General features: G+C 44.1%; 1 protein-coding gene across 1 annotated transcript in view; it reads right to left on the bottom strand.

Moving 5' to 3' along the window:
* The window catches only part of LOC143298003 (ras-related and estrogen-regulated growth inhibitor-like), a 138,647-nt gene that overhangs the window by 52,099 nt on the left and 60,841 nt on the right, over positions 1-25,707 (bottom strand). The window contains exon 3 of the mRNA XM_076610648.1: positions 17,994-18,050. Within this exon, the coding sequence (XP_076466763.1) occupies positions 17,994-18,050 (57 nt within the window). The remainder of the gene's footprint in view (positions 1-17,993; positions 18,051-25,707) is intronic.

The following is a 25,707-nucleotide window of genomic DNA, read 5'->3' as shown; positions in this document are numbered from 1 at the left end:
AAAAAAAAAGGCCAATTTGATAGAAAAACAACAACAATTGCAAGACAGAACAGGGGAAAAAATATGGGTGGTTCTCTTTCGAGGAGAGCAGCCCGGGCTTCACACAGAAAAAAAATATGTTGTGACAAAAAGTAACACAATACAATACAATACAAAACAATACAACACAATACAATACTAAACAAGACAGTACAAGAAACCTAAGGACCCGTCAAGAACGTTCCCGATGCATTTACCCAACAACCCCGAAGTTATCACTAAAAGCCGAGGTACCCCGTGACACCCCCCTCTCGGTCACACCCCCCTCTCCGAAAGGATAAGAACACTCTGGCAAAAGAGAGGGGGATTACAGAGGCATATGGAAAGTGAGGGGGAGAGAGGGAGGAGAGAGAGAGAGAGGGAGGGTGGGAGGGGGAGGAGAGAGAGAGGGAGGGAGGGAGAGAGAGAGGGAGGGAGGAAGGGGAGAGAGGGAGGGAGGGGAGAGAGAGGGGGGGAGGGAGGAGAGAGAGGGAGGGAGAGGAGAGAGAGAGAGAGAGAGAGAGGGAGGGAGGAGAGAGAGAGAGGGAGAGAAAGAGAGAGGGAGGGAGGAGAGAGAGAGAGAGAGAGAGAGAGAGAGCTGAGACAGAGACACACACACACACACACACACACACACACACACACACACACACACACACAGAGAGAGAGAGAGAGAGAGACCGAATGAATGAATGAATTTTCTTTAATGAGTGAAGTGCAATAAAACTTCTTTTTTTTTTCATCCAGCCCTCAGGGCAAAGAAATTCAACGAGCAAACAAAACAAAATAAAAGAATACATAATGATGCTACTACTACTACCACTACAACTATGACTAGTACTACTACTACTACTTCTAAGTAAGTATGATAAAATATATAATATAAACAAAGAAGATAGAAAGAACAAAATATTGTCATAGCAAGAAAGACAAATACAAATATAAAATACAATACCAGAAGAGACAGACAGACAGACATGCAGGCAGGCAGGCAGGCAGGCAGGCAGGCAGGCAAGCAGGTTTGCAGACACGGACAGGGAAAAGCACTGACAGAGACTGGGGTGTAGAGAAAAACGAAAGAGAATTAAGAGAGAGATTAGAAAGAAGAACAAGAATCGGAACGAGAACAAGAAGAACAAAAAGAAGAAGAAGAAGAAGAAGAAGAAGAAGAAGATGAAGAAGAAGAAGAAGGAGAAGGAGGAGAAGAAGATAAAGAAGAAGAACAGAAAGAAGAAGAAGAAGAAGAACAGAAAGAAGAAGGAGAAGAAGAAGAACGGAAAGAAGAAGAAGAAGAACCAGAAGAAGAAACGATAGCCGTCATTCTTTTGTGTGTTTATACGACGAGGTGCACAATTCCAAACATTGCTCTTGATAGAGACACCAGATTTGATCCCCAAGACCCAGCTGACTCAGCTGACTTGAGTTCCACACGCTGAGACCCCCCCAACCCCCCACATCCACCCCCGCCCTCCACCATCCCATCACACCCTTCCACCTCGTGTCGATTCCATTCTTCCATCTCTCCCTGTCTATCGTCCGTAAATATTTACAGTCACGTGATCTATGCCTTTGAAAATCTACAAACAGGACCCTTCAAAATACTGCTTTGATTTTTCGCTGCTCAGATCTTTTTAACAGGATCAAACTCTATGCTGAGCGGTTCGCAAGATAGCGAAGACACATTTAGAAAACGTTTTTAGCGGTAGTTGTATACCACACTGCATAATATTTAGACTCGGAGAAACACACTGAGATAGGTAGAGACAGATTTGACGGAAAACGGGGAGACATCCAGTGTCTTTTAGCACAATCACCCAGCCAAAAAAAGTGAAAGGTTTTACTGAAGAAGAACCTGGAAAATAACACTAAACTAAGACCGAGAAAATGCTGAAGAAGGAGAAGAAGAAGGAGAAGAAGTAGAAAAGCAAGAACAAGAAGAAGAAGAACAGGAACAAGAAGAAATGGTATTTGTTGCTCTTTTGTGTATTTATACGACGACGTGCACAATTCCAAACATTGCTCTTGATAGAGACACCAGATTTGATCCCCAAGACCCAGCTGACTCAGCTGACTTGAGTTCCACACGCTCAGACCCCCCAAACCCCCCACATCCACCCCCGCCCTCCACCATCCCATCACACCCTTCCACCTCGTGTCGATTCCATTCTTCCATCTCTCCCTGTCTATGGTCCGTAAATATTTGCAGTCACGTGATCTATGCCTTTGAAAATCTGCAAACAGGACCCTTCAAAATACTGCTTTGATTTTTCGCTGTTCAGATCTTTTTAACAGGATCAAACTCTATGCTGAGCGGTTCGCAAGATAGCGAAGACACATTTGATTAAGAAAACGTTTTTAGCGGTAGTTGTATACCACACTGCATAATATTTAGACTCGGAGAAACACACTAAGATAGGTAGAGACAGATTTGACGGAAAACGGGGAGACATCCAGTGTCTTTTAGCACAATCACCCAGCCAAACAAAGTGAAAGGTTTCATTGAAGAAGAACCTGAAAAATAACACTAAACTAAGACCGAGAAAATGCTGAAGAAGGAGAAGAAGAAGGAGAAGAAGTAGAAAAGCAAGAAGAAGAAGAAGAAGAACAGGAACAAGAAGAAACGGTATTTGTTGCTCTTTTGTGTGTTTATACGACGAGGTGCACAATTCCAAACATTGCTCTTGATATAGACACCAGATTTGATCCCCAAGACCCAGCTGACTGGAGTTCCACACTCTCAGACCCCCCACCCCCACCCCCCCATCCACCCCCCTCCCCTCCCCTCCCCTTCCATCCCCTCCACCATCCCATCACACCCTTCCACCTCGTCTCGATTCCATTCCGCCATCTCTCCCTGTCTATCGTCTGTAAATATTTAGTCACGAGATCTATGCCTTTGAAAATCTACAAATAGAACCCTTCAAAATACTGCTTTGATTTTTCGCTGCAGAGGTCTTTTTAACAGGATCAAACTCTACGCTGAACATATCGCAAGATAGCGAAGACACATTTAGAAAACGTTTTTAGCGGTAGTTGTATAACCACACTGCATAATATTTAGAGACTCGGAGAAACACACTGAGATAGGTAGAGATATTTTTGACGAAAGTGGGAGACATCCGGTGTCTTTAACACAATTACCGAGGAAAAAAAAGTTACAGGTTTCATAGAAGGATTCTTTTTGGCGGCATATAATTATAGTCGCCGGAGACAATTCGTGCAGACATACTGCATATAATGTCGCCCTGCCCAAACTGTCGTCGGCGACAATATGTGCAGACCCTCACAATTATTATTGTCGCCAGTTGCTGAGTTAAAAATTCAATACAGATATGATGATAGTATTATTATGATCATTATGACAAAGATTGATAGTGGGGGAGAGAAACAGACAGACAGAGATGAAGAGCGATAGAAACATATAAAAACATAGTGGCACAGACAGAGACAGAGAAAGAGCAAGACAGAGAGACAGAGATGACGATGAAGAGCGACAGACATAGAAAAACCTAATGGCACACACCGAGAGAGAGAGAGAGAGAGAGAGAGAGAAGGGGGGGGGGGTGAATAAGAAGACGACAGCGTATCTGCTGAAGACGCTTTTCAATAATGAAATATATATTTTCATTTTTGAAAAGAAAGGAAGACATTTTGAGACCAACTAACATACGTCCAAAATCAAGACAGAGAGAGAGACAGAGACACAGAGAGAGAGGGGGGGGGGGGGATGAAACGAATTTAACGTTACATAAAAAGTTAAAGCTGCAGCAACTGTTTTTTTGGGGGGGTTGTTGTTGTTGTTGTTTGTGTGTGTGTGTGTGGGGGGGGGGGGGGTTGTTTGTTTGTTTGTTTGTTTGTTTGTTTTTTCTACTTGGTTGGTTTTCTTATAGTCTCATTCGTTTTTTTATTTCCTCCGCGTTTTTCGCTTTGAAGTTTTGCAAAAAGGTCGGGTGCGTTACAGCACCGAGCCGTTTGAAAGCTTTTTTTTTTTTCCCCCTGTGTACTTCGTACTGTGTGTGGACGGTGTGTGCGTATTAGTGCATGTGTGTCTGTGCAAGTGTGTGTGTCTGTACGTGTGTGTCCGCGTGTGTCGTGTGAGTGAGTGTGTGCACGCGCGCGCGCGCTTGCTTACGTGTATGTATGCGTGTTGTGAGCACGTTTCCCAGTGAAAAGCACATATAGCCGGCTGTGTTCTTCAGTTGCGTAAACTACCAGACAACAATTAGTCGATTCGTTCCGATCAAAACTGATGCACGCACAAACTTGAACGGAAAAGGGAGGGGGTTGGGTGGGGGAGAAGAAGCAAAATGGAAAACGAAAGAAAGAAAAAAGAAGGGGGGAAAAAAAAAAAAGACAAGAAAAATATAAACTGCCCTATCCAGCTTCTGATTGTAGCCTTTTGGAGAAGACCTCATTTTGGAGAGAGAGAGAGAGGGGGGGGGGAGAAAGGGAAAGAAAGAGGGAGATAGAGACAGAGACACAGAGAGAGACAGACAGACAGAGACAGAGAGAGAGAGGGAGGGAGGGAGCGAGAGAGAGTGGGGAGAGAGAGAGAGAGGAAGAGAGAGAGAGAGGGAGGGAGGGAGAGAGAGAGAGAGGGAAAGAGAGAGGGAGAGAGAGAGAGAGAGAGAGAGAGACAGACAACTCATGAAGACACAGAGAGAGACAGACAGACAGTCAGAGACACAGACAGAAAGACACACACACACACACACACACACACACACACACACACACACAGACAGAGACAGAGACAGGGAACAGGGGGAGACAGAGACCGAGAAAGAGCAGCGAACTCCATCAAAGGGGCTTATTTATACCTACCCACTCACAGGCTCTTTTGACTCCACTGCGTTTTAAACCAGCTGATTGAAGACGGTGTGTGAGACTGGGAGGTAAAGACACCACGCCACACCACACCTCGTTGGCAGACCACCGACTTGCCGTGAGGGAGAGGGGGTGGGGGGGGGGGGGTAATCTGCACCAGCTGCTGTAAACTGTCTTCGGGTTTCTCCATTAGTAAAACCTAAAAGGTGTGATATGGGGGCGAGGGTGGGGATGTGTGCGTGGGATGTGTGGGGTATGGAGAGATGGATGGGTGGTTGGGTGGGTGGGTGTTTGTGTGTGGGGCGTGAGTGTTCAGGGGGTGGTGTGTGTGGGGGGGGGGGGAGGTGGCGGGGTGTTTGTATGTGGGGCGTGAGGGTTCGGAGGTGGTGTGTGTATGTGTTTGTGTGTGTGTGTGTGTGTGTGTTTGTGTGTGTGTGTGTGTGTGTGTGTGTTCGCGAGAACCAGACATGCAGACAAGCACAATGGCATAAACAGAAGTAGAAAAGACGCACAGAAACTGACAGTATGGAAAAAAAAACACACAACAAAAAAACAGGTGAATCTTTCTGACTGTTGTTGCTCCAGGTTCCTGACCAGCACCTTGACCACAGTTGTCTATATATCTCATGGGTCCGGTTGACGCTGTCTATATATCTCATGGGTCCGGTTGACGTCGGGATATCATGAGAGTAGAACCTTGTGAAACTGGTGCCATACCTAGATGGACCCCAAAAGCAGACCATCAACCCCATCATCGCTCTCAACTAGCTCCACATCATCAATCACCATAGCATCCTGGCAAGATATAGAAAACAAAATGTCCCAAATTATGAGTCATAACAAAGAAGAAGATGATGAAGATGAGGAGGAGGAGGAGGAGGAGGAGGATGATGATGATGATGATGATGACGACGACGACGACGATGATGATAAAGATGAAGACGACGACGACGACGATGACGACGATGATGATGAAGAAGAAAGAAAGAAAGAAAGAAAACCCAGAAAAAAGGCGTCGCTATTCCACACAAACGCCGCGGTTTTCTGAGGCTATCAAAGCACCTGGCAGAAACGAACCGCAAACCCCACGTGTTCCTAATGTGTGCCGACACCACGCACTTCAAGCTGTTGACACAGCCTCCACAATTAGGCACCAGACCTATTTTCGAACTCCCCCCAAAAAAACAGTCGGCTAAATGGTAACAGGTAAATTACACCAATAAATTATTTTACAACGTGAAGCAACTCGGTGTCTGACGTCACACACACACACACACACACACACACACACACACACACACACACACACGTACGCACAAGTACACACACACACGCGCGCACATTTATTAGGGGGCGGGGGCGGGGGGGCTCGGGGGGGCAAATGTCAGCGGTTCCACTCGCTCGTTTAATTTGTTGAAATATGTTGCTGAAGAACACACACACACACACACACACACACACACACACAACACACACACACACACACACACACACACACACACACACACACACAAAGACGCCCCCACAACCCCGGCCTCTCCCCTTCTACCTCCCACACACACCAAAAGAGAAAAGGAAAAAAAAAAGGGTGGGGGCGGGGGCCGGGGGTGTGTGGGGGGGACGGAGTCAGCAGTAAGTAAAAAAAACGTTCCAAATTAACGTCACCCATGCTTGGAAACCGACTGACAGACAGGCACTTCATTTTTTGCCGATACATGGTACAAAAACAAGAGACAGACATAGGCACAGAGAGAGAGAGACAGAGAGAGAGATGAATGTGTGAAAGAAAGGAAGACCGGAAGAAAAGGACAGAAAGAAGGTTTCAGTTTCAGTTTCAGTTCCACGGAAGCGTCAAAGCGTGCGGACGTATCTGCACTGACAAGAACAGCTGAAAAAACGATAGAGAGGAAACAATGAAAGAAAACAACAAAGAAAGAACTAAAGATAGAAAGAAAGAAAAGAGAAGGAAGGAGAAGTGAAAGAAAGAAAAAAAGGAAGAAAAAAAGAAGAAAAGAAAAAAATGGATGAAAGGAAGGAAGAAAGAAAGGAAAAAGAAGGAAAGAAAAAGAAGGAAGGGGAAAAAGAAAAAGAAAAAAAAAGGATGAAAAAAGAAAGAAGGGAAAGAAGGAAGGATGAAAGCAAGAATGAGAAACGAGAAAAAGAAAGAAAGAAAAATAGAAGAAAGAAAGAAAAAAAAAAGATAGATAGAAATAGAAGAAGAAAAGAAAACAACGAGAAAGATTCTGAGAGACATGGACAGGCAGAAACAGGGAGAGAAACAGATTCAGGAAATAAAGCCAACGAAAGAGACACAGACACAGAAACACACAGAAAGACACAGAATCGGAACGAAATGAAAGGAGATTAAGTCACAATTACCATGGGTTTGTTGTTTTTTTCCACCCAAACCTGGGACATTAAAAAAAAGAGAAGAGGATATATGTAAATGTACAGAATGTGAATTTGTTACACAGAAATCATGGACACAAGAAATGAAAAGAAAAAGAGACACAGAGAGAGACACACAGACACAGACATTGAGACAGACAGAGAGAGACAAAGACATTGAGACAGACAGAGACACACACAGACATTGAGACAGACAGACAGACAAAGAGAGACACAGACAGACATTGAGACAGACAGACAGACAGACAGACAGAGACACAGACATTCAGACAGACAAACAGAGAGGGACACAGACATAGAGACACATACATTGAGAAAGACACAGAGACACTGACAGACTGAGAGAAAGAGGGAGTGGAATACACACACACACACACACACACACACACACACACACACACACACACACACACACACACACACACACAACACACAACACAACACACACACACACACACAAACATAACACACACAATACAACACACACACACACACACACACACACACACACACACACACACACACACACACACACACACACACACACACACACAACAACAACAACACAAACACACAACACAACACAACACACACACACACACACACACACACACAGCGGACAATCAACAGTAGCATACTGGTCAGCGAAATACAAGACAGACAGACAGGTCACAGAGTGCCCATCCCACCGGGTTCTAATCCCACTGTGGAAAACTGCGTTCTTCTACGAAAGGAAATTAATGCACACACACACACACGGACTGACAGACGAACACAGAGAAAGGGACAGAGAGACAGAGACACACAGAGAAACACACAGAGACGGAGAGGGGAAAAGACAAGAGACAGTCTGGGTGAGAAAGAAAAGAGAGAAAGAGAGTGAGAGAGAGACACAGAAACAGAGAAAGACAGAGAGGCAGATATATAGCTAAAGACAGAGACAAACATAAATAGACTTGACAGAAACACACAGAGAAACAAAGATATAGACACACAGAGACAAAGACACACACAAAGAGCGCATCCACAACCATGATAAGATTATTTTTTTAAAATTAATGAATAAAAGAAGCAGGTTTTTTCTTCTGACACGTAATTGCCCCTTCTGCTTTGAAAATCAAATCAAATTAGCCGACAGCCTGCAATACTGTCAGGTACGGGTATACAGGGGGAATTGAAGGGGGAGAGAGAGAGGGGGAAGGGGGTTATTAAAAGACAGGACCACACAAGCAAGGGATTTTTTTTTTTTTAAAGAACGGAAGGGGATTAAGAAGGAAAACAAAAACGGGGGGAAAAAAATTAAAATGAAACAGACAGAAAAGAAAGGAGGAAACGCAAGTACTGCAAAACAGGACAGAAAAACGTAAGATAGGAAAATAAAATGATAAAAAAGAACGGAAGACAGCAATGGAAACGATGAAAGAAAGCAAGAAAGAAGAAAAATCTATTTTTAAAAATCAAATTTATTTTTTTTTTTAAAGAAAGAAAGAAAAAAGAAGATGATGAAGAAGTAGGAAAGAAAGAATGGGGGGAAAAAAGAAGACAGAAAGAATGAAAAAGAAAGAAAGAACAGAAAGAAGAGACCAAACAAAAAAAAACAAAAAAAAAAAGAAATAAAGAAAGAAGGGGATAAAACGAAATGCTTGGCAGACAAACGGAGAGAGGGGGAGAGAGAGGGAGAGAGAGAGGGGGGAGAGGGAGGGAGAGAGAGAGGGAGAGAGAGAGGGGGGAGAGAGAAAGAGAGAGGAGAGAGGGGGGAGAGAGAGACAGACAGAGACACAGAGAGAGAGAGGAGGGAGAGGGGAGAGAGAGAGAGAGGGATGGGAATACAAATGGCATAAGAAGAAAAAGAAGAATCCCTCCTTCCCACCTCCCTCCTTCCCTCTTCTTCTCTTACTCCCTCTCTCCCATTCTCTCTCTCCCTCCTTCTCCCCCACTCAAGCCGTTGTCATCGTGCCATCTGACACAACCTGCTTCGTATCGTCTTTGACCGATAAGATGAGCAAGAAGAAACAGTGGCTGTGTTGCGAAGTAAGAGAGAGAGAGAGAGAGGAGAGAGATAGACAGACAGGAGAGAGAGAGAGAAAGAGAGTGAGAGACAGAGAGGAGAGAGAAAGAGAGAGAGAGGAGAGGGAGAGAGAGAGAGACAAAGAGAGGAGATAGAGAGAGGAGAGAGAGAGAGAGAACATAGAGAGAGGAGAGGAGAGAGAGAGGAGAGAGACAGAGAGAGGAGAGAAAGACAGAGAGGAGAGAGAGAGAGAAGGGAGAGAGAAAGAGACAGAGAGAGAAGAGAGATAGAGAGAGAGAGGAGAGAGAAACAGAGAGACAGAGAGAGGAGAGAGAAACAGAGAGAAAACAGAGAGAAAGAGGGAGAGACTGAGATAGCTGAGAGAAAGACAGACAGAGACAGACCGAGAGAGAGCAGGGAGAGAGACAGAGACAGGAGAGACATAGGGAGAGAGAGAGAGAGAGAGGAGAGACAGACAGAGAGACAAAGAGAGAGAGAATGAAAGAAGCCAACAGGCGCACCACATCAAACGCCCCCTGAAGGGGTTACAACAAAGAAAGCGTTACAGGTGGGAAGAAGAGCCTGTGGAATCGATGCGGAAAACAAACTGACGGCTTTCACACATCGCGCTTTGCCAAAAACTGTCTTGCTCTTGACAATAACAATGATAATTATGGAAGAAGGAGGAGGAGGACGAGATGAAAGAAAGAAAAAAAAGAAAACTTGAGAAGAAGAGGAGAGAGAAAGAGGGGCAAGAGGAGAAAGGAAGAAGGAAGGAAGAAAGAAGGGGAGAGAAGGAAGAGGAGGGGGAGGAGGAGGACGAAGAGGAAGAGGCGGGAAAGAAGGGATGAAAGAAAGAAAGGAAAGAACGAACTTGAGAAGAAGAGGAGGAGGAGGAGTGGGAGGAGGAGAAAGAAAAGAGGAAGAGGAGGAGAAGTGGGGAAAGGAAGAAGGAAGAAAGAAAGAAGAAGGAGAAGGAAGAGGAGGAGGAGAAGGACGAAGAGGAAGAGGCGGGAAAGAAGAGATGAAAGAAGGAACTTGAGAAGAAGAAGAAGAGGAGGAGGAGGAGAAAGAGGGGGAGGAGGAGAAGTGGGTGAAGGAAGAAGAAAGAAGAAGGAAGAGGAGAAGGAGGGGAAGAAGGACGAAGAGGAAGAGTCGCGAAAGAAGAGATGAAAGAAAGAAAAGAAAGAAAGAACTTGAGAGGAAGAAAAGGAGGAGGAGGAGGAGAAAGAGGGGGAGGAGGAGAAAGAAAAGAGGAAGAGGAGGAGAAGTGGAAGAAGGAAGAAAGGAGAAGGAGGAGGAGAAGGACGAAGAGGAATAGGCGGGAAAGAAGAGATGAAAGAAAGAAAGAAAGAATTAACTTGAGAAGAGGAGGAAACAGAAAAGAGGAAAAGGAGGAGAAGTGTGGGAAGGAAGAAGAAAGAAAGAAGGAGGAGAAGAATGAAGAAGAGGGGGAAGAGGAGAAGCGTAACCAACAAAAAAAAAAAAAAAAAAAAAAGAGCAGCAACAACAACCTGACACCAGAAGAAAGAACGAGGAAAAAAAGCAAACAATAGAAAAAAGAATACGGGGGGGGGGGAAAAAAAGGAGAAGAAGAAAAAGAAGAATCCTTGAACACGTGCGGCACGTCTTCGTTCTGTTGTGCTTTTGATCCGTTGGTTTTCTGCAATTGTTCTGGGTATACCGGCAAGGAGGTGAGACCAATCGTTGCAGGAAATGGCCCATACGGACATTTGTTTGTTTGTTTGTTTGCTTTTTTTGTTTGGGGTTTTTTTGTTTTGTTTTTTTTTGTTTTGTTTTTTGTTTGTTTGTTTGTTTGTTTTTGGGGGGGATGATGTCAATAATAATTATGTTGCCCTGCCGGTGGAAGATTTTGCCGCGCTTCAAGTGTTCTTATGACTTGCTACCGGTACCGTGCGAAACATGGCAATATTGTGTTCGAATGCATTGTATTCTGTTCTGCAGTTTCGTTGATATATATACATATATATATATACGTGTATGAGTGTGCGTGTGCGTGTGTGTGTGTGTGTGTGTGTGTGTGTGTGTGAAATTTCCATGTTCTCAGTTGGGTTTTATTATAAACAGTCTCTTTCGGGTTACGTTCCATTATCTTCCTGTAAGCTTGTGAGACAAGGATCATCACAGCAGATTTGAAAAAGATTTTTTTTAAATTGCAAGCCATGGAAATTAGTTGCAATCGAAATGTACTAAACATGTGGAGTGATGGCCTAGAGGTAACGCGTCCGCCTAGGAAGCGAGAGAATCTGAGCGCACAGGTTCGAATCATGGCTCAGCCGCCGATATTTTCTCCCCCTCCACTAGACCTTGAGTGGTGGTCTGGACGCTAGTCATTCGGATGAGACGATAAACCGAGGTCCCGTGTGCAGCATGCGCTTAGCGCACGTAAAAGAACCCACAGCAACGAAAGGGTTGTTCCTGGCAAAATTCTGTAGAAAAAATCCACTTCGATAGGAAAAACAACAACAACAACAACAAAAAAACACCTGCACGCAGGCAAAAATACAAAAAGAAAGGGTGGCGCTGTAGTATAGCGACGCGCTCTCCATCAGGAAGAACAGCCCGAATTTCACACAGAGGAATCTGTTGTGATAAAAAATAAAAATAAAAATACAAAAACATCAGATACACGAATCGTATCACCTGTGAACAAGTGCGCCAAACCATCGAGCCGCACAAAGGACCACAGATCAGCTGACGTCGGTTAATTAAGAAAAGAACACAACGCCGGTATGGCCACGTAACGAAGATAAAGAGCCATCAAATCTACCGAGTGACAAGACTGCAGCAGTGGGACAGAACAGACCGGGTGTTTAAAATTATGCTTGATGACGCGAACGTGCCGCCATACGCCAGACGAAAACAGCACTTGACAAGTTCACCAAAACCAGCCGAGAGAAGCCGAACTCAGCCATAAGTTGTTGTTGTTGTTGTTTTTTCGAGTGCTGTGGGCCCACTGTGAGAAAGTGTTATTCACAACTTGTCTCGGGAAATGGAATCCCGGAAAACATGTTGACACAGAAAAGATGAACTCTTGAACTGACTTTACCATCACTTCATCGTCTTTACGTCACAACTTGATGACGTCAATGTAACCATACGGTGTTTTGGTGGGGTGTTTTTTGTTTTTTTTTGTGTGTGTGTGTGTGTGTGTGTGTTTGTGTTTTCCCCCCCGGGGGGGGGGGAAGTGGGGAGGATAGGAGTAGAAACATGGGTAGGGGGTTACCAGTAGGCCTGCTTTTATATGTAACGTTCCAAATCATTGGTTTGGCGTTTTGACGACGCTGTCTCCCCTTAGGAAGAAGTCTACTATTACGACTCCACACTACACTACACTATACTATAATACGCTACACTGTACTACGCTGTACTGCACAATACTAAACTCTGCTACACAGCACTACACTACACTTCACTACACTGCACTGCACTGCACTGTCCTACGATACACAGCACTACACTGCGTCGCACTACACTGCGCTACACTATACTGCACTGTGCTGCACTGCACTTTAGTTTACTGCACTACACTGTGTGAAACACTACGCTACGCTACACTATACCGCACTGCGCTACACGAAAATGCACTACATTACACTGCACTACTCTTCACAACACTACACTACACTACACTACACTACACTAAACGCAAATACCGTACCGATATCGATGCGAAATATCGGACACACACTGAGACTGACTCGGTGCTTCTCATTGGAAGATGTAGCCTACAAGCCCTCTCTTTGAATTGCTGTGAAAATTCTCAACGCGTCAACAGTATCAGTAGCATCAGTAGCTCAAGCAGGCTGTCACTGCGTTCGGTCAAATCCATATACTCTACACCACATCTGCCATGCAGATGCCTGACCGGTCAACAAATGCTACGGAACATAGAATGACTGGTGAGGTGCCCTCAGTCCTTTTAAAGTTATCAAAAGAATAAAGAAAGAAAGAAAGAAAAAGAAAAAAAAAAGCCCACTAAAGTCTCCCCCGTTCAGCGCCATGACCATAAACGCAGCTCGGCACGCACTTTGTGTCAAATTGATTTTTGGACACATTGACAGCAACGGTTCGTAGGCCACCCACGATCTGTCCATAAACACACAATCGTTAAGCTCACTAATGAACTTAGGATTCTCTCTTGAGAGCACATAAGACCGTATGGCTGTGTCTGGAGTGGCACTGTCTTCATCTGTCTGTGGGCAGGGGCGGTTTGGTCTGGCGTGGGGTGTACTCAGCAGCTGGAGGGTGGTGTCCTTTGCCGGTGGGCTCTGCAGTCATGAAATACTGGCTGGTACACCCATGGGGATACTTCTTTTAAGGCTGTCGCGAGTTGTATCCTGTGGTCTCTTTTGCCTCTGTTCGGGAGCAGTTATGTCCCTTGAATTCTTAATGGCGTGTCCTGTGCGTGCATGCACCCATCGTGAACACAGCGCAGGCCTCCAAGGGTGGTGCAGGATTGTTCCAAGGGCGGGTGGAGCCAGTGCTTCTCTGGGTCCTCCCCAGCACCCACGGGTGTTTCTCTTTCTTCTTTTCTTCTTCTTTTGTCTTTTAACACGCCCACTGGATCAGTCCACGTCTCCACAATACATTTTTTTTTCTTGCCTTTTCCATGTTTCTTCTTTTGCTTCTTCTGCTTCATCACCTTTTTCTTCTCAAGTTTTTCTTCTTCATTCTTCCAGTATTGTGTTAAACGTAAGTACACCGATGATTGATAAAAGGCACGAGCTGGAGTAAAAACACCTTTGTTCAACAAATGATGTCAGCTATTTCGAAGTTAGAGAGAGCGCAAATACGCTCACATATACAGACACTTTTTGAGTGCACTCCTTTTTGCACACACACACACACACACACACACACACACACACACACAAGTCGAACTTGTTTAATTAACACGCCAAAACAAAACAGCTGGCAAAGAAAAGGAGTCATCAAGAGGACAAACTGTCAACAGCAGATACATTCCAGCGCCTTCTCCCTGGCACAAAAGAAACTGACTGTGCCTTGCTCTCAATTACACACAGATCAAAGAACGGGTGGAATTAACTTACCATGGAGAGAAAACATAGGTGAACTCCATTAGCAGTTCACACAATGCCAACAATGCTGATTTTCAAACAGTCCAGATGCTCAGCTGTTGAACTTTTCGTACTGTCGTTTAAAAAGAATGTGGGAGAAAGAAAGAAGGAATGAATGAATGATGAATGAATTAATGAATGAATGAACACATGGAAGAAAACAAAGAGAAGGGAAACCACTACATCTCTGTGTGTCTGTGTATATTTCTACATCTGAAAAACCTAAGCACATCGCGAACCGCGCACAACACGTCAACAACCTGTATTTCCTTTCCCTTTTCAATTTCTCTTTCCTGTCATATATGTTAAGGCGCGCGCCTGTACTCTCTCTCTCTCTCTCTCTCTCTCTCTCTCTGTCTCTCTCTCTCACACACACACACACACACACAAATAGCCTCAGAATCCACACACACAACACACACACACACACACACACACACTCTCTCTCTCTCTCTCTCTCTCTCTCTCCATCGAAGCAACAAACCTGCGGACACTGTGCAATACAACAGCTTGTTTGGTGAAATACCCGTTCGGCCCATCCACTCCCACCCCTGCCGCTCCCTGTTTACCTCTAGCTAATTGCACTGACCCCGTAGTTAGTACTGCTTTGAGGGGCTGGGCCGTTTGATTATAATGTTTGTGCTTTTGTCCAGCTTTCAGTCTGGTGGGGGATGGATCGTGTCACTGGCCAGAATTGCTTCGAACCTTTTAACCACCTGCTTACGCACAGTCTGTGTGGGCAGGCAGTCTGGTCTACATGTGTGTTGGAGGCCTGGGCCTTGGTTATTTTACTGACCTGGGGGGAGAAGGGGTATAGTAAGGTATCGCCAGTATGTGAGAGAGAGGTGATAGAAGAAAGAGTGAGACAGACAGACAGACAGACACAGACACAAAGACAGAGACAGAAACAGAGACACAGGGAATGAGAGACAGAGAGACCAATGAGATGGATGGAGAGAGAAAGAGAGACAGAGAAATAATAGAGACAGTAAGGCATTGAAACCGACTGCCTGACAGCTATAAACAACACACACACACACACACACACACACACACACACACACACACAAACCCAAACTTTTCTTCTGACAAAAAACTGATCTCCTGCAAAAAACACGGAAATTATGGGGTATATTTTGGGAGAAAATGAAAGGGAAGAGCACAAGAACAGAGGCAATGAAGCGAGTGAGAAAGAAAGAAAGAAAAATAAATAAATAAATAACAGAAGAAAAGGGAAACTCTAAAAGACACAACAGACCGACAGATAGAAAGTAAACAGAAAGGAGGGGGGAAAAAGAGAAGAAGAGAGACAGCGAGAAAGAAAGAAAGAAAAGAACAGAAAGTAGACAAAGACACGAAGGAAGAAATACAGAAAGAAATAACAGAAAGAGTGACACGTGGAGAATGGGAGAAAGAAAGGAAGAATTAAGAAAGAAAAAAAATGACAAAAAAGGAAAAGAAAAAAAACAAACACAAGAAAGACAGGAAGAAAGAAAAAAAGAAATACAGGAAGAAGAAACGACAGAAAAAGAGAGGGGAAATACACAAAAAAAGAAAAGGAAGACAGACAGGAAAAAAAAAGAACAAGGACTCATCGATCGCTGAAAGACGGGTGCAATAGCCGAGTGGTTAAAGCGTTGGACTGTCAATCTGAGGGTCCCGGGTTCGAATCACGGTGACGGCGCCTGGTGGGTAAAGGGTGGAGATTTTTACCATCTCCCAGGTCAACATATGTGCAGACCTGCTAGTGCCTGAACCCCCTTCGTGTGTATATGCAAGCAGAAGATCAAATACGCACGTTAAAGATCCTGTAATCCATGTCAGCGTACGGTGGGTTATGGAAACAAGAACATACCCAGCATGCACACCCCCGAAAGCGGAGTATGGCTGCCTACATGGCGGGGTAAAAACGGTCATACACGTAAAAGCCCACTCGTGTGCATACGAGTGAACGTCGGAGTTGCAGCCCACGAACGCAGAAGAAGAAGAAGAAGATCGCTGAAAGACATAAGGAAAAAAAAAAAACAAAAAAAAACAAAAAAAAAAAAAACAAGGGAAAACAACAGAAAAAGTAATTTTCTCGACACCAAGCTTCTCCATGTTGGTTGTTTAATACATCGTAAACATCCCCACCCAGATTTGTCCACCAGGGACTTTTTGCTGTAAACAGGAAATCTGTTCAATATCTCGTTACACATGCCTTTAATTGTAGTATGCTAAAAACAGTCTTACCCTTTTTTTCTCTCTCTCTTTTTTTTTTTTTTTTTTTTTTAGTAGTAGTAGTAGTAGCGGGGTGGTTGGCAGTGTGGATATTACATTTACTAGCAATTACGCGTTCACTGAGGTTTACAAGGAGTTCTAAAAGCAAGGAACCCACGTATCCCCTGAATGTGTGTCATCAGAAAATGGTTGGGAATCCGCACAGAACTAATCTAAACATCGAAGTCACATGCATTAAAACACGAACCGTCTAAAAGTCGCTCAAAGAGAGACGGAAGAGAAGTTGTTGTCTTTTTCCATATGCGTTCATTATTTTACGTATATTTCTCACTGTCACAAAAAAAAAGAACGTACTGTTTCAGTCCTTCACTCGTGACAAAACACACACACACACACACACACCCACGCACGCACGCACGCACGCACGCACGCACGCACGCACGCACACACACAACGCACACACAATACACAGACACGCCCCCCCTCCACACACACAAACACACACACACACACGCACGCACGCACGCACACACACACAACGCATACACAATACAGACACGCACCCCCCCCCCCTCCACACACACACACACACACACACACACACACACACACATCCACACACTTTCGCTACAGTCGAATAGCGGCAGGTAACGAGAGCAGACATGTATCCATCTCTCCCCACAAATATGTTTGGCCCAAGGTAGGAGACGTTTGTGGCAAACCACAGGGCCGAAGATGAATATGTTTTTCAATGAGAATGACGATGCACACAGCCTGGAAATGACTCCAAGCGGCGTTTTGATTCCACTTAAGTCGGCCCATAAACACTCCCTTTGGAGTTATTTCGGGGCAGGCTATTCTGTTTACTCCACCCCATGCCCTATATTAACTCCAACGCAACGCACGTATGCACACGTGCACACACGCGCGAGCGCGCGCGCACACACAGAGAGAATGAGAAAGACAGACACACAGAGACGGAAAGAGAGACTGAGAAAAGAAGAAACAGAGACAGACAGACAGACAGACAAAGAAAGAAAGAAGCAGAGAAACAGAGAGACACAGAAAAAGACAGAAAGACAGACAGTCCAAGAAAGAGGCAGAGAGAGACAAAGAAAGAGAGAGAGAGAGAGAGAGAGAGAGACAAAAAGGCTACAACAGAGACAGAGACAGACGATGAGGCAGAGAGACAGACAAAGAAAGAGGCATTGTGACAGACAGACAAAGAGGCGTAGAGACAGAGACGGACAGACAAAGAAAGATGCAGAGAGACAGAGACAGAGAAAGAAAGATGCAGACAGACAGACAGACAGACAGTCAAAGAAAGAGACAGACAGACTGTCAAAGAAAGAAAAAGCGAGGCATAGATAAAGAAAGAAAGAGGCCAGGACACAGACAATCATTCCTACCTTTGTTGGCGTCATAGTCTCCAATGTAGCGTTTCGTAATGTACCGCACAGCAAAAGCTGAAACAATGGACAAGACGTTATCATCATCATCATCATCATCATCATCACGTGTGTGTGTGTGTGTGTGTGTGTGTGTGGAGGAGGAGGGAGGTGCTTGTTGGGGAAAGATATAAACAATTCGTTCCACCCTAAGCAAAAGCAGAATTACTACCAACACTACCATCCAACATTTTATGATAACATCCAGTGTGAAAGTTCACACACACACACACACACACACACACACACACACACACACACACAAGTGTAAACCCATGCGTGCACTCATGCAAGCACGCACGCAAGCTCGCACACCCCACCCCCTCCCATTAATGCATGCGCTTATTTGAGAGAGAGAGAGAGAGTGTGTCTGTGTGTATAAGACTATGCGCGCACGCAAGCCGCGCGCACAGGTGCACGTGCACAAGCATGCGTTCGCGCGCGTGCATTTCAGCCTGCTGTTCCTGCCTTCACACCAGTCCCTAAATGTTTCCACGTACATCCAAAACACAGGTGTTCTATTCATGAAGCTGCTTAACACCTGCCACTCACACCCCCGTGGCGGTCACACAAAAGCAAATCACCCTGACATGGAAATAACAAGACAACTGAGGGGGAGAGAAGAACTCGAACCCAAACAAAACTTTCTGCCTCTGGCAAAAACAAAACAAAACAAAACAAAACAAAACGAAAATAGATGATACCGCCATCCACAGAACTGAGTAAATAATCACACAAAGCCGACATTCCATTTACGACTTGGAAAATACAGTCCCTTGTGGACAAATACACCAGGAATAATTGTTTGCCCATGCGGGGGCAGAAAATAACAAATGATGCATATTATTTATTACATTTCGATAAAAGAGTGAATTCCCATACTTTCCAATAACACATTTACTATAAAAAAAATTTAAACATTAAAAATTATTTTTAAAAAAAGTAACTCTTCATACTTATCTGACCACCTTTTTTGTTGGATTATACAAATATCCAACAGCTAATTACATATGTAGGCTTATTCTCACTAAAGACACTGATATTACCAGTCAGTTGATTGTATGGTTAACTAATCTGATTCTGTTGTATGGTTAACTTATTCGATTCTGTTACTTTATTCATTTCCAAAAATTTTCCATGCCCATTCTTTTTTTGGACAACTATGTGATAGACATTGTCTTCCGCATAAAGTGGTGGTGTTTTTTTCTGCGAAAACGGTGAATCTTTTTCAACAAAGGCCCGCTCTGGGACTTTGTGTTGTTATATATATTCTTCAGAAAGATCGTTAACTCTAGTGTATATTGTTTTATTTATTTATTAACTATTTTGTGTGCATGTAAACTGAAGGGCCAGGATGACATTACAACGGCTAGGGTGTTCCACCTTGCTCGCTGCAGATGGTGCACTGAAGACATAAACATAATCATTTAAAATTTACAATAGAATAACTTTTGACAGTTTTCTGAAGGCATATACATAATCATTTGAAATAGATAAATAAATAAATAAATAAATAAATAAACACATGTTTTACAAACCAAAAACAGCCAGCATGAGGCTGGTTGGAATTTCTTGTTAAAAACCCTCTCTCTCTCTCTCTCTCTCTCTCTCTCTCTCTCCATTCTAGAGGAATTTACACACACACACACACACACACACACACACACACACACACACAGAGAGAGAGAGAGAGAGAGAGAGAGAGACAGACAGACAGACAGACAGACAGACAGAGAGAACAAAGAACAAAAATAGAAAAGAATGAGAGCAGCTGATCAAGACAAAAGAAAGCTAGAACGAAAGCAAGAAAGAAAGAGCGAAGAAAGGAGGAAATGAAATGATGAACGAAAGAAAGCATGACGAAAGAAAGAAAGAAATGGGGGGAAAAAAGAAAGATGGGTAGATAGAAAGAAGGAAAGAAAGAAAAAACATAAAGGCAGATGGAAAGAAAGAACTGGTTGCTGACAATGACCCTATCCCAGACAGTCGAAAAAAGAAAGAAAGAAAAAAAGAGAAGAACTGGGTGATGATGATGACTCTATCCCAGGCAGTCGAAAGTGAACAACTGACTGCTGATGATGACCCTATCCCAGGCAGTCGAAAAAAAGAAAGAAAGAAAGAAAGAGAACAACTGACTGCTGATGATGATGACTCTATCCCAGGCAGTCGAAAAAAGAAAGAAAGAAAGAAAGAAAGAAAGAGAACAACTGACTGCTGATGATGATGACTCTATCCCAGGCAGTCGAAAAAAGAAAGAAAGAAAGAAAGAAAAGAACGGAGTGTTGATGATGATGACCCTATCCCAGGCAGTCGAAAAAAGAAAGAAAGAAAGAAAGAAAAGAACTGAGTGTTGATGATGATGACTCTATCCCAGGCAGTCGAAAAAAGAAAGAAAGAAAGAAAAGAACTGAGTGCTGATGATGATGACTCTATACCAGGCAGTCGAAAAAAGAAAGAAAGAAAGAAAAGAACGGAGTGTTGATGATGATGACTCTATACCAGGCAGTCGAAAAAAGAAAGAAAGAAAGAGAACAACTGACTGCTGATGATGATGACTCTATCCCAGGCAGTCGAAAAAAGAAAGAAAGAAAGAAAGAAAAGAACGGAGTGTTGATGATGATGACCCTATCCCAGGCAGTCGAAAAAAGAAAGAAAGAAAGAAAGAAAAGAACTGAGTGTTGATGATGATGACCCTATCCCAGGCAGTCGCAGGGCCTGATCTGATACGTTCAGCACACAGAAGGAATGGGAAGAAGTCAGACCTGTCACACCCACCTCTTCTGCCATGGGGCCACTCACCGCACTGCACACTGGTCACAACAAGTTACTCTGGGCCAATAACACAACAACTGTCTTTTCTTATGTAGCAGGCAGCTGGTTGACATGTACTGTCAGAAAAGAGCTGCGCGAAAATAATCCACATTACGTGTGGGGCGATGAGAGCTGGGGGGCGGGGGGGGGGGAGGCGATGAATCACTGACACACACACACACACACACACACACACACACACGAACACGAACACACGCACATACACGAATACACGCACGCACACACACACACACACACACACACACACACACACACACACACACACACACACACACACACACACACACACACACACACACACACACACACACACACACACACACACACACACACACACGAACACACACACACACACTCACACGCGCGCGCGCGCGCGCGCGCACTATTATCGAAAACGAACGCACTTGCAGACAGAAAAACAAAGCAAAGAAAACTATACAAGGGTGGCGCTGTACTGTGCACTCAAGCAGCCCGAGTTTCACACAGATACATATCATCAATGTGACAAAAAGTAATGCTACACAACACCACAACAACACGACACATCACAAAAACATAAGAGCACAACACATCACATCACATCACAACACAACAACACACAACACTTCACAACAACAACAACAACAGCACAAACAACTTAACACAACCACAACAACACAGCACAGCACAACACAAACAACGGCAACAACAACACAACAACACGACACATCACAAGAACATAAGAGCACAACACAACACAACACATCACAACAACACACAACACTTCACAACAACAACAACAACAGCACAAACAACTTAACACAACCACAACAACACAGCACAGCAAAAACAACACACCACACAACACACAACAAATCACACCACCACAACAACACTACCCGACCAGTTAAGAGGGAAAAGACAAAAGAGTTACAAACAAATTCAGCAGGCTGGTGCGAACTAACACAAACTACAGCATTGCAATATCTGATAAGCGGGCGTCTACCCCCCCACCCCCAACCCCTCCACCCTCCAACCCCACCCCTTTCTCACGTTGGGCCGAAGGAGGAGATGAGGCGTTGTGATTATCAGAAACACGCGTTGTCAGCAACCCGTTGTGTCTGTCTGTTCTTCGAGTGTGACGGGATTAACATCGGCAAGGAAAAGGCGTGTGGAAATTGTAGATGTATCATTTTGCTGCTCAGTTTAGCCCTGACGCACGTTCACACAGAGACAGTGAGAGAGAGAGAGAGAGGGAGAGAGAGAGAGAGAGAGAGAGAGACACACACACTCAGAGACACACAGACACAGACTACGACATTGAGACAGTTATTCTTGTCAAAATGTTGCAGGAAAATCTGAAAATCTGCTTCGATAGAAATCGGGAGAAAAGAAAATCCCACCAGGAACATTTGCACCCACCTTAACCAATGTCATACCAATCTTTAAATCAAATCACTGGAATGAATAAAACAACGGGTGCTAATACCATACACACCTTCCTCACACATAAGCCAGTGGTATGGGGAGAACAGACTTACTACAGCATTGGAAACAAGATAAGGAAGAGTGTAAACTAACGAACAGTGGCATGCAGTATCAGACAAGAGGACGACGTCTCCAGTTCCAGACACACATACAAACACACGCACGCACGGACACACACACACACGCACGCAAGCACGGACACACACACACACACACGCACGCACGCACACACACACACACACACACACACACACGCACGCACGCACGCACGCACGCACGCACACACACAACACCCCACGGAAATTAAAAGGGGTGGGCTCTGTGAAATTTCAGCCACACACGTGTCAGCTGCACCTGCTGTGTCTGTGTGTTCGTGACGGGATAGCCATCAGCTGAGAATGGAGAGGAGCACTGTTAGTTTGTTTTCTGGCTTTTTTTTTTAATACATTCTAAGATATTTTTTTTTATTACACTATCTACATTTCTTCCCCTCTGTTCTTCCCATTCAGTTTCGTTCCGAAGACGGCAAAAGTTGTGAACTGATTAATAACATTATAATATAATTATACAGTACATTTCTTACCCTCTCGAGTGACGTAAAGAAGGCCAGTCAAAGAGTGGAGGCGAAGAAATGCAGAGTTTATATTACAATGTTATCAACCAATTTACAACTTTTGCCGTCTTCTAAACGGAAAGGTACAGGAAAAGAAATGTGGATATTGCCGTGGTTTTTTGTTGACTCACTTGTGTAAACAAAGTGAGTCTATGTTTTAACCCGGTGTTCGGTTGTCTGTGTGTGTGTGTGTGTGTGTGTGTGTGTGTGTCTGTGTGTCCGTGGTAAACTTTAACATTGACATTTTCTCTGCAAATACTTTGTCAGTTGACACCAAATTAGACATAAAAATAGGGAAAATTCAGTTCTTTCCAGTCATCTTGTTTAAAACAATATTGCACCTCTGGGATGGGCACAAAAAAAATAAAAAATGAAGCCTAATTATATGCAAACTGCATTTACTGTTATATTTATATTTTTTTGCATTCTCTAAATTTGGCACTTTGATCTGATATTCTGACCCAACAACAAGAGCAGTCATTATTATCATTTTTTGTTCAAACAGGAACTTCTTTTGCTAAGCATGGAAGTTTTATTTATTTTGCAAACGTTTTGGTGCAGACAGTAAAAAAAGGGAAATTACTCTGTAACTAATGCTAGGGGAATTAATTTGCTTTAAACTGATCTTTCTTATCTTAACTCATTCAGTACGGCCAGTCCTCTCTTCTCCTCTACACAGACCCATCGGATGTCCAGTGGGTGTCTGAATGACCCAACCTTTAGCTTCCGTCGTCAGAATTGTGGTATTCTTTGTCAACATTCACGTCTTCAGTATAAGAGCCTTCCGCTTGCAATATTTTGATGATGGTAATTGGGGTGAAACGCTGTTAACGTCGTCTCTTTCGCTGTTCGTATGGAGAGAGTTAAACATTACATTTTGAAATTATACTCAATACACAAAAAGCTTGGAATTTTTTTTAAGTGTATCACAAGTGAGTCTTGAAGGCCTTGCCTCTCTTGTTGTTTTACCTGACGCTTCTCATTTCTGTTCATCACACTTCCCCTGACTTTTCCTACCCCCTCCCACGTTTTATTTCATGTTAATCCGGCAGTTTTCTTCCAAAGCAAGCAAGGGACTGGGTTTTTTAAAGTCCATACCGTAATGTTGTATTGTAACATTTTCCACTTTACGATTAAGAGTTATATTCCAACTATCCCTGCTCTGTCCCCTTAGTAATCAAAGAGAGAGGGTTTAGAAATCGTTTCGTGTGTCTTCCGTCTCTCTGTCGTCAAACGCACTTTGTGTCATCTCTGCGTTAGTCATTAAACGCATTTGAGTATGAAACTGTGTCACTTGGAGTTCATCCTTCTAATTATTTCAGAAATAATAGCGGGCAAACAGCATAGAGAATAAGTGCGACAAGTAGTAGTGGCCTGTATGGGGGTAGTTTGAAGAGTTGTGGTCTTGTAGGTAAAATGTCTTGGTATTACCCTTTCGAATGAGATGACAAATCAAGGTTATGTTTGCAGACAGCATCTGACACAAGCTGAGAGAGAGACACGCATACACAGAGCCCGTGACAGCATGACAGTTAATCCTGTTCAAAACATTGCAGAAAAAATCTCCTTTTGATGGAAAGTAATTCAAGCTGAAAACCCCACCAGGTTCCCACGCGAACATGGACGTCCGCCCACCTTAACCTGTGTCATTCCAATCGCAAGGAAAGAACAAACAGCGGGTGCTGGAACCATACTGGCAATATTCACAATGCAATGCAACAAACAGGACACAAAGTTCTCTTCTCTTCGCACGTTCCTCCATGCCTCTCCACACACCCGCACCTAGAAGGAAGGAACAGTGTTCACAACAGCAAGGCGTGGACGTTCACTTCGTTAGTGACACAGAGGACTGGAGGGGGAAAATGTGGATTCAGCCATCATGACTACCTTCCTCACGCACGAGCTACTGGTCGAAGGGGAACAGATATCATGCACTGGAAACAGAATATAAGGGAAGAGTGTAAACCAACAAACAGAAGCCCGCGATATCAAACAAGAGAGGACGACATCATCACCCCCCCCCCCCCCCCCCCCCCCCACACACACACACACACACACTCACACAACACCCCAGGTTGCACAGAAAGGGGTGGACTCTGTGATTACTGATCTGCCACACGCATGTCAGCTACACGCTGAATGTGAGTGCTCATGACTGGATGCCTCTCGGTAGGGGAACGGGCGGAAAACTTGTGTTTATTTTGACAACTTTTTGCTTCCCCCCCTCTCATTTTTTTTTTTTTTTATCTCGTTTTGCCTCCTCATATCACGACCTCCTCTGACCCCCCACGTCCGCCCCACCAACTTCTTTCAGAAGAGGGGGTAGAGAAGAAATTCCGGCAGTCAGTTTCGTTGGGTTTTTTTTGTTGTTGTTTTACATTTTGTCGAAGGAATGTGTGTGTGTGTGTGTGTGTGTGTGTGTGTGTGTGTGTGTGTGTGTGCCTGTCGGTCTGTCTGTCTGAGTCTGGACTGCCATTTCTAATGTCGGTTTTAAGAGTAGCGTAAACATTTGCGTGGATTTTCCCTTAGAGCCTCCGTGGAACTCCATGCTTGTCATAAAACGATGCACTGTTTCGTCTTCGCTTTGATGGAATGGAAATTTATTGTCTTGTTTTGCACCTCTCTCCTGTCTCCTGTCTCTCTTTCTCTGTCTCCTGTCTCTCTCTCTCTGTCTCCCTCTCATTCCTTTCTCTCCCTCGTTCAAAAGGGAATGGGGGTGGGAGACATCGGTATCGGCATTTTTTTTTTTTTTTTTTTTACGAC

Source organism: Babylonia areolata, chromosome 23 (assembly GCF_041734735.1).
Source record: "Babylonia areolata isolate BAREFJ2019XMU chromosome 23, ASM4173473v1, whole genome shotgun sequence".
Taxonomy (NCBI): domain Eukaryota; kingdom Metazoa; phylum Mollusca; class Gastropoda; order Neogastropoda; family Buccinidae; genus Babylonia; species Babylonia areolata.
Note: the sequence above shows the minus strand (reverse complement) of the source record. Positions and strands in the feature narration are given on the sequence as shown.